At 42.7% G+C, this 9,093-nt stretch overlaps 1 protein-coding gene across 3 annotated transcripts; it reads right to left on the reverse strand.

The window, feature by feature from the left end:
• Positions 1-886: 886 nt before the first annotated feature.
• On the reverse strand, positions 887-8,645 carry gal3st2 (galactose-3-O-sulfotransferase 2). Of its 3 annotated transcripts, none has more exons than XM_060075345.1 (5): positions 8,271-8,645; positions 4,322-4,356; positions 4,044-4,155; positions 3,616-3,933; positions 887-3,350 (listed from the first exon to the last, which is right to left on the reverse strand). In XM_060075345.1, exons 1-5 carry the CDS (start codon positions 8,277-8,279, stop codon positions 2,565-2,567), a joined length of 1,260 nt encoding a protein of 419 aa, XP_059931328.1. In that variant the 5' UTR covers positions 8,280-8,645; the 3' UTR covers positions 887-2,564. The 3 variants fall into 3 exon arrangements, with proteins under 3 accessions (XP_059931328.1, XP_059931326.1, XP_059931327.1); XM_060075343.1 differs by having other exon boundaries at positions 4,322-4,444; XM_060075344.1 differs by lacking the exon at positions 8,271-8,645 and adding an exon at positions 7,269-8,239 and having other exon boundaries at positions 4,322-4,444.
• Between the last annotated feature and the right edge of the window lie 448 nt (positions 8,646-9,093).

Below are 9,093 nucleotides of genomic sequence, written 5' to 3' on the forward strand. Positions count from 1 at the left end.
GCAGATTTTCCTGGGAAACCAAGAACCGGTAAAAAAATGGCGGCTGGACGTCCAAATTAGCCCAATCAATGTTAGGTGACTAAAGGCGGGGTTAACTTGGGTCAATCATCAGCATACTTGGTGTACTTAAAGAAGTTCATCAAAATAGGACTATAGGGGATGCTAAACCAATCAATTAAAAACTTTAGAGACTCATAAATCCTCAGCCTTTTGACGTACAGTCATGGAAGTTTGTGCGCCCATCACCAAGCTGAGGCTATTCCAGCCTTGTCAACCATATGCAAACAAAAAAGGTCTTGATGGTGTGCTACAGGGACTAAATGGTCTATCAGGGTCTTCATTGCCTGCGTCAGAGTCTTAATGGCCTGTCAGGGTCTTAATGGTCTATCAGGGTCTTATTGGTCTGCTTTAGGCTGCTAAGGCTTGCAGCTTTAATTGTATTTTGTAACTGCTTGCTTGCTTACTTATCTGCACTATCTCTCTATCCCTTTTCTTTTCCCTCCTTTGGACTTTTTTGAGTGGACCTTGCAAACTTCTCCATATGTTTATCTCTCAGCTGTACTTATGATGAATAACTTTGATATGATTTCGATTTGAAAAGAGATTAATAGTAAATAGCTGTTCTATCAAATCAGAATCAAATAGGCTCTTAAATGTTACCTGCAGCTTGTATCATTATTTTTTTCATGCGTAACTGAAAAGAAACATAATAATGATCGAGAAGTAGGTGTCCTTGGGCATCAGCTTTTCCAACTGTGGGATGCGACATAGGTTAGAACGGCGCACAGACCTTCGTGCAGAGGAAACTGTTTTGTAAAATCAAAGATGAGAGTAATGCATGACATATCATGAGCGTCAATATTTCAAAAAGGGTTACCAGAGAAGAGGCTTTAGATTCTGGTATTTATTCAGCAACCAAAACCAGAACACAGATTTAATGTTAACCAAAGCCCAAATACAAAATATTGCTTCTCCAACAATTTGTTCACCTGTCCAAAGTAATCTTTCCGAAAGTATACATGGTTTAGTCTCTTAAGTTAAATAACTGGGGCAGAGGATACATACAAAAGTACATTCTGCATAGGTGTGTTTTGTTATGTTACTGTGTTATACACACATAGATACCATGCCCTGCATTGGCCCAATCTGTGCCTATTGCTACCATTTATCACAGAAAATAGTAGGAAAATAAATATCTATAAAGACTTCTTGAACACGATAGAACTCATCCCTACACATCTAAATAGCTTCCGCTTATCTTGTATCACATTCTATAAATTATTTTGAAAAAGTGCATCAGCATTTAGAACTTGTTTGTGCTTTGATTTTAAAAGAATGGATTATTCTACAAGATTGAGAAATTTGTTTTCTTTGATAATATACAGGATGACTTTCTACTAACACAATGTCATGTTGTCATGTTGTCATGTACAGTATAGCTGCCACAAGCTTCAGCTCTCTCTTGTTTAAGTTATCCTCTCCCTCTAAGAACAGAACATCCTATTTTTGTCTGACCAGTGTCTGTGCCTAAACCGTTACCCCTCCCCAAAGCAAATGTTTCATGAAGAGTCCATGTTGAGGGATCCAACAAGGATGAACATGTTTTCAAACTGATTATCAGAAACGCCTCGCCTGTTTCTTTCAAAAACAGCAGAAAGGTTTCAAACCTGTTTGGAGCCCTTTTAAAAGGGCTCAGTCCTCCGAAATACACATTTATTCAACTGTTTACCATTCCAGTTGTGACATTACAGATTGTTTGAGATGAAGGACTTTAGTTGTGTTATGGACCCTGCGGAGAGCATCGTGAAATATCAAATGCACTCGGCACTCAAGACCAACAGCGATGATGATGATGTTCTGTTCCCTTAAACGCCACAGCAAAACGAGTTATAAGCCCTTCAAATCCAGCAAGACCCCTTTTCCTTCCCCAAATGTTAAGCTTTTATTCTTTAGTTATTTTGCACTGAATCACATCCCATTCGACTTTCATGTCATCTTCAGGTAGATTTAGTGTGCTGATATTTCATCTGATTAAGTGGATATGTTTTCTTTTATGTGAGCTATATCAAAGACGATTTTCTGAGACAATAATGATTTCCGAATCTGAATGTGGAGTGTGCTCTGTGCATAATTTTTAGATTAAGTCCAGGCCCTGAGACTCCTCAAAGTAGAATCCCCTGGATTATGCCAATACATGAGAGTGACAAAGTGGGTTCTCGATTAATCTCTAATTGCTTGTTCTGCTTTGGGAGATCCACCAAATCCCACAGGTTTGCCTGCAGCGAACCCCCATTACCGATAAACCTCCATCGTGGTCCTCGTGATCAATTCAAGTATAATTTCAGGAAAATAGGAACAAAGGCTTTTTCTGTTATTGTTGTGTTTCATGTTACATAACATATTATGCATTCTATAATAGGGCACTTCATGGCCTTTTTTGTTAATAAATAATCAGCATATTGTTCAGTACAGTACATCTTTGACGTTTTTTCCTGAACAAAACCTGTATGCAACCTAATGGTTTGGACCTGGTTTGCTTTGAGAAGCACAGCACAAAGTCAATGTTAAAACTGTTTCCTGTACAGATAGTCGGAGTACTGCAGCTCGGGCGTGATAAGCTTCTGGCACTTCATCTTGACTCGGCCTTCCAGAGCTGCCTTTAAATTATAGCCCTGGATAACAGCCTTCCCGTACTGGAAGGGCTTCATCTTGACATCCTTTACGTGCTCGGGGTTCACGGGGCCACCGTCCTGGAGGCACGCCGCCTGCAGCTGATCCCGCCGCCTGCGCAGCCGCCCCACCTCCCGCGCCATCTCCTCTCGCCCCACCTCTGCGTCCACCCTCCGCCAGAAGGTGGCGTTGAAATGGACGTACAGCCGCCAATCCAGGGCGTTCCACGCCTCCACCTTGGACGCGATGCGCGGTGGCGGCATGCGACGCGACTGCTCGCTGCGGCTGTTGAGCTTGAAGGACACCACGTCGTCCAGGGACCAGCACAGCGCGTGTTTGAGCAGCACCATGGACTCATCGAAGTACTCCAAGATGAGGACCAGGTGAAAGTCCTGCTCCACGGACGCCACGGCGGCCTGGGTGCGTGCCTCCAGGTCTGTTGAGTTGTAGGTGACGTCGTTGTCGAAGCCAAAGTCGAAAGCCAGGTTGTTGTGAGCGTACTGGTTTTCGGCCACCAGGGGTTTGTAGTTCCACCAGCAGCGGTCTAGGAAGTGCTCCAGGCTGGTAGAGTTGTGGAAGGCCTCAATGCTCTTGTAGTAGGTGAAGGCGGACTCGAACATGGTGACGGGGTGCCTCATGATGGAGAAGTAGAAGGTGTCCTCAGGCATCAGCTTTACCAACTATGGGATGCGACATTGGTTAGATCGGCGCACAGATCTATGTCAAAGTGACTGAAATAAATGTGCAAAGAATGTTGTAGAATGATTTTCAGTGCTGTAGCATGCAGAGCCTTTAAAAAAATGTATGTCAATGTTCATCTTTAGAAGATGAAGAAACAGGAAAATTGGATAAATGGTCTAGTATCTATCATCCATCTAGGATCATCTGGAAAGATTGATCTTTGCTTAGATTAGTAGACTAGTAGTATTGTTCCACAAAGCTCACCTCAGGTTTGTTGAACCTCAAGTGGTTGCAGATGATGTGGTACTCCTTCCCCGTCTTACTGCGGACACCCTCCACATAGGAAGAGTCAAAACGGTAAGGGTAAAAGAACTGGTGGTTCTTGTTCAACGGGAGGCCAAAAGTCAAGTTCCGTGCATCGCCGTAGCGATAAAGGATGTTGACGATGGTGCTGCTAGCCGTCTTGTGCGTCTTCAGGAACACAATGTGTTTTTTGGGCTGACAGACACTGTCGGGGCCTGAATCTTTGGGTTTGTCACCTTGAGTCAATTGTTGCCTGACACCAGTGGGGTAAATCTCTCTCTGCGGATTAAAAAAATTGTTTTTGGTGGGTTAGTGCAACCTTTCCGATGTCCAAAAGATCTGAAGGTCTGCATTGTTGAATGTATTGTTGTCTCATGCTGTTCTCTTACCGGGGCTGTTGGCCCCTCTCTGATTGGCGTAGACACAGAGGTAGGGTTTCGCAAGGTCGCTGATGACTCATTGACCCCAAGGGTCATAAATCCCTCACTCCATTTGCCATTTCTGGAAGGAAAGAAAGCCATATAGTCAGTTTCATATGAGAACCACCCGAGACCCCAACTTTGACTTGAATACAGAATACCTGTCTGCTGGCCTGGCAACCTGTCCTGACATTACATTTATAATCAGAATTTTCTTTAAGGATAATCTATTATGCATGCAGATTTACCTGGTCTCCATTACATCTAGCAGGACCTCGGCGTACTGAAAGGCAAGGCAGAACACAGTGAAAGCCATCAGAGCCACCCACATGGTTCGCCGCTGCAGGCTGCGCCGCAATCTTCCCAAGCACCTGTAGAGGGCAGTCAAAGCATGTACCTGAATGCAACCCATGCAACAGATTCTCATTCTCACAATAAGTGCCACAGCACAGCAAAGGCACAATTAAAAATGTATCTGGTTGAGTTCTCAGTAAAACAAAATCAAAAACATGTATTTGTGATGCAATGATACGTTAATGAGGTCCAACACTCTTGTTTATTTGTCATGGGCTCAAGTCTTTGTGTGTGTGTGTGTGTGTGTGTGTGTGTGTGTGTGTGTGTGTGTGTGTGTGTGTGTGTGTGTGTGTGTGTGTGTGTGTGTGTGTGTGTGTGTGTGTGTGTTTGACCCTGTGAGTGAAATGTAGCTTCATTAATTAATCTGACTAGACTGTGTAGGGCTATGATACCACATGTTTAATGGAAGGTTTGTTTTTTTGGAGTGTGTATGCAATGCTGTGTGTAGGTTATTGTGTGTGTGCGTGTGTGCGTGTGCGAGTCAGTGTGGATTTGTTGAGAAAGGCATGTTTATTTTAGTGTTATGCTTTTATCAAAAGAGAAACATATGTTATGGTAGACTATGACCAAAGACAGACAAACAACAAACAACAAACATCAACAACATAAATAATTGTGTTTGTTTTGCAAGTTGTGTGTTGGACTTGAAAATCAAGGTAGTGCTGAAAGGGATTGAGGGTGCAAGATATAGTAAACAAAGCTTGCTCACCATTCGAAATGCTCCTAATGCCACAAGATGTAACAAGATATCAAACCAGCACCTTGTGGATTTTCCATTACACTGCACCGGCTGTCTATCAAGTCTACCACTATCTTCCAGACATCTTTACAAAGAATGTATAAAGCTTGAAGGTACGCCCTTAAGAAATATGGGCTGCAATAGGGATCAAAGCCGCAGTTCATTAATCATGAATAATAATGAATAATTAGGGTTAGGGTTAACCGTAACCCTAACACTGAGAATCATCATCATTATCATGATCATCATCATAACCATAACCATAACCAATAATAACATTTACTACGATGCTGATCCGACATGAGTTAACGCGACATACAAGTACCGCTAAAGGAGGGATAAGTGGTTGTTTTGAAAACCTTTGTGATTTAAACCCTGAACAATGTCTCAACTCCAAAAGCAAGGGCTACACTCTCTGACAGACACAGGGTGGAGAGCCTCTGGCTGCTCCAGGCCCTTTGGTCGGTATTGAGAGAGAAGGCCCAACCCACTTAACAATGGGGCTGCCCACTTGCCCCCCAGGACGCCTAGGGCCTGTTTACAAATCAAAAGGTGTTACCTTTGGGTACATTTCTCGCTACGTTAGCATTTGAATAACCCAGAGAATAAATACACCAGAAGACACTATAAATGTTTTAAGTTTCTTAAGACATACGATGTTTACATCATATGTCATATATATTATTTCGTTTTTCTAAGGGATTCCCATTTGGCAACCCTTCATGGATTGCATTTTTTTTATGCTTCACCTTGGCAGCCCATGTAAACCTATGCTGTGATTTGCTCAAGTATTTACAATAAATGTTGATCTCTGTGACAGAAACACCCAAAACAAAGTGATATGTATTTGATTTTCCATTTCTCAGGGAAAACAATGCCATAATAAATGACATTTCTGACAGCGTTTGTATTCAGAGGCAAGAAACTGGATCTTAGCTGTTCTCCTGGCACAAAAAACACTGACATGAACAGAGAATATGGCATCTTTTGGCCTGCGTGCACTCGTGATTGCTGGTAGCACCTCCTTAATTGCAAAGATGGAGGACAACAGGCATTCCAGGTTGCTTGAAAAATGCACATACACATGCCTCTATGTCTTTAACCACACACACACACACGTAACTTACATAAACCCATAAATGATGCACACCAACGCACACACAAACACACATGCAGACAGAGAACAACGCAAAAATGACAGACAAACAGATATATTTGTCTGTCATTGGGCCAAGTACCACGAAAACACACTTAAACGCAGAAGCAGTAAACAGAGAGTATCAGAGAGGGAGAGAGGGAGGGAGGGATGGAGGGAGTGAGAACCAAAATACATTTTTAGCTTGCAGACAAAAAAGCAATAAGGAAGAGACCATTGAGCATACTGCCCTCTGGTTGAGTTAGGGCAACATCTGAAGTGCCCCCCTCCCCCGCTCGCCCCCGCTGGCTAACCCACTGTTCAATTATGCTCCCCAGTGAATTAAGAGGCAGCTTTGGGTAAAAAATGCTTCCAGAGCCTATTGCCCTTAACAGTCCAACGCAGCTGGATGATAATAATACACATTTGTCATGTTCTACATTTTGAAAGAATATTCTTGACTTCATTGTGTCTGTCCGACAGGGCATTTCATCTGGACTACAGGTATGCTAATGTGGCTCGTAGGCAATTCCCCCCCCCTGCCCCAACCGTCCCCTTTAACCCGTGAACTTGTTTGTACATTTACAGAGAAACAACCCATATGTCTATAGCTTGTGGAAAAACAAGAACACGTTGTTAACTAACTAAGAGACAAAGGTACAAAGCGTTGTTCTGATGCTTTACTTAAAAAGGTTAAGCAAAAGATCTATGGCTCCACAGACCGCTACTTGTTCGATTGCCGGTGCATTTGCAAGGCATTTCTTTCTGTGCCGGTTTTACTGAGGCGCAGTAGTGAGCATGTCCATGCTTAACCCCCGTTCTCCACTCAGCACCCGCTAAGGTCAACCCATTCAATCCCATAAAACAGAGACATTCAAATCAGTGTCTCGGCACGAGAGAGCGAGACAACATTGAAATGAACTGTGGAATTGGATCTGGGTTAAGGAACCGATACGGATTTGGTTACCTGTCGGCGTTCAAGCCTAGCGTGATGATTGATTACCAGGCGAAGTCATGGTCCGTAACGTGCAACAACAGGCTACAAAGGGCCTCGTGTGGGTCATCAGCAGACATAGGTGGTGGATTTGATCTTCAAAGACCATCCAGGTTGTCATTGTTGACCCATAATACAACAGGGACTGTTTTGTCACACCGTTCGGTTTCTGAGTGTAGATTGTATGCTTTAGTCAGAGATCACATATATTATTTAGTGCCATTGACTGCCATTCTGCTTGCCAACGTGAAGGGAAACAATAATTTGAGACTGAACACTGACATCATTACTCCATCCAACCTTGTTTTCTTTGCAAACATGATAGTTATTTTGGCTAACTTTAATTTGGCATGTGCTGGCTGAGAGCAAAGAATAATATAATAATAATAATTTTGGTCCACATTTGGAAGTCTATTTTCTACAGGTTTGAACATGAAGGCAGACTAGGGGCTATTAAAGCATTTATTTATGCAGGGTCAATCTCTGATCGAGGCACGTTGAAGGAACGCATTTTTCATCAACTCAATGATCTCAAAATCTCTATATGCACACTCCATCAAACACCCACACTATAAACCAAGTGTTTTAAAGCAAGTCAAAGTCATGTGGCCCAGTAAATCAAATCCAAAAATGCAACGCTTGCTGAGTTAAATCACAGATTTTGCTTTACTATGTTTTTGCTTTGTGAGAATCATTGATATTAAACTTTTCCACATGGGTTTAATGACGAGCCGCACGAATTGCATCAGAAGCAGAAGGAGATCGAGACTCAATCTACGGTGCTGGTAAAGCAATGTCACATTTATGGTTCTAGACATCGATAATATATTCTTACAACAACTCTATATTTTATTCAGGAATCGGGACTATCAGAAATATTTTGAAAATAACTGATAGTGTTAAAATAATGTAGCGTAGGGCAATTCGGAAACCGTTTATGTTTCTTAAATAAAACAAAATGAACGGTGAACTTACGAAGCGCATTGTATGGACGAGATGACAGAGGAGGGGGATTGATCCATAGCACAGTTACTGGGTGAGGGGCGCATCTCCTCTACCTCGGGCTGTCCTCACACCGTGCCGTCCCATCGACGCTGCAGGAACCGCTGTCCTCTCTCTCTCTCTCTCTCTCTCTCTCTCTCTCTCTCTCTCTCTCTCTCTCTCTCTCTCTCTCTCTCTCTCTCACTCTCTCTCACTCTCTCTCTCTCTCTCTCTCTCTCTCTCTCTCTCTCTCTCTCTCTCTCTCTCTCTCTCTCTCTCTCTCTCTCTCTCTCTCTCTCTCTCTCTCTCTCTCTCTCTCTCTCTCTCTCTCTCTCTCTCTCTCTCTCTCTCTCTCTCTCTCTCTCTCTTTTACTCGAAGTTCCCATGTGAAATCTTCTGGTGACGTCACCTCCACGTCAAATCGGAATGGTTTGGATGCGGTCACGTGGTGCGTGGCGTGTGTGTACTCGTCGTGTGTGAGTGTGTACTATGGAGGTAGATTTGTGTCTTTATTATGCAATCAAACAGAATAGGTTTGAGAGCAAAACGTTCCACACTGCAATCAGAAAATAGATTTGAGAGCAAAACTATCGACACTAAAATCAAAAAATGTTTTATTGCAAGAAAAATAAATGTGATAAAAAATATTAATATTAATAAATATTAATGGGAATCCAAAAGTTTTGTTTGCGAATCCAAAAGTTTTGTTTGCGAATCCAAAAGTTTTGCTTGCGAATCCAAAACTTTGCTATCGAATCCAAAAGCTTTACTTGCTGTTGAGCTGAATCTCGTGGGCGGGACCTACGTCGAAAGATGT

This window comes from Gadus macrocephalus, chromosome 16, assembly GCF_031168955.1.
Source record: "Gadus macrocephalus chromosome 16, ASM3116895v1".
Classification (NCBI taxonomy): Eukaryota; Metazoa; Chordata; class Actinopteri; order Gadiformes; family Gadidae; genus Gadus; species Gadus macrocephalus.

Bases quoted from the DNA above. Each gene is read 5' to 3' on its own strand.
- gal3st2 (XM_060075343.1), bottom strand. From the start codon at position 8,344: ATGCGCCCCTCACCCAGTAACTGTGCTATGGATCAATCCCCCTCCTCT. The intron at 4,156-4,321 runs GTAAATCTGCAT...CTTTCCTTCCAG, and splicing joins CTAGATGTAATGGAGACCAG to AAATGGCAAATGGAGTGAGG. The intron at 3,934-4,043 runs GTAAGAGAACAG...TTTAATCCGCAG, and splicing joins GAGAGGGGCCAACAGCCCCG to AGAGAGATTTACCCCACTGG.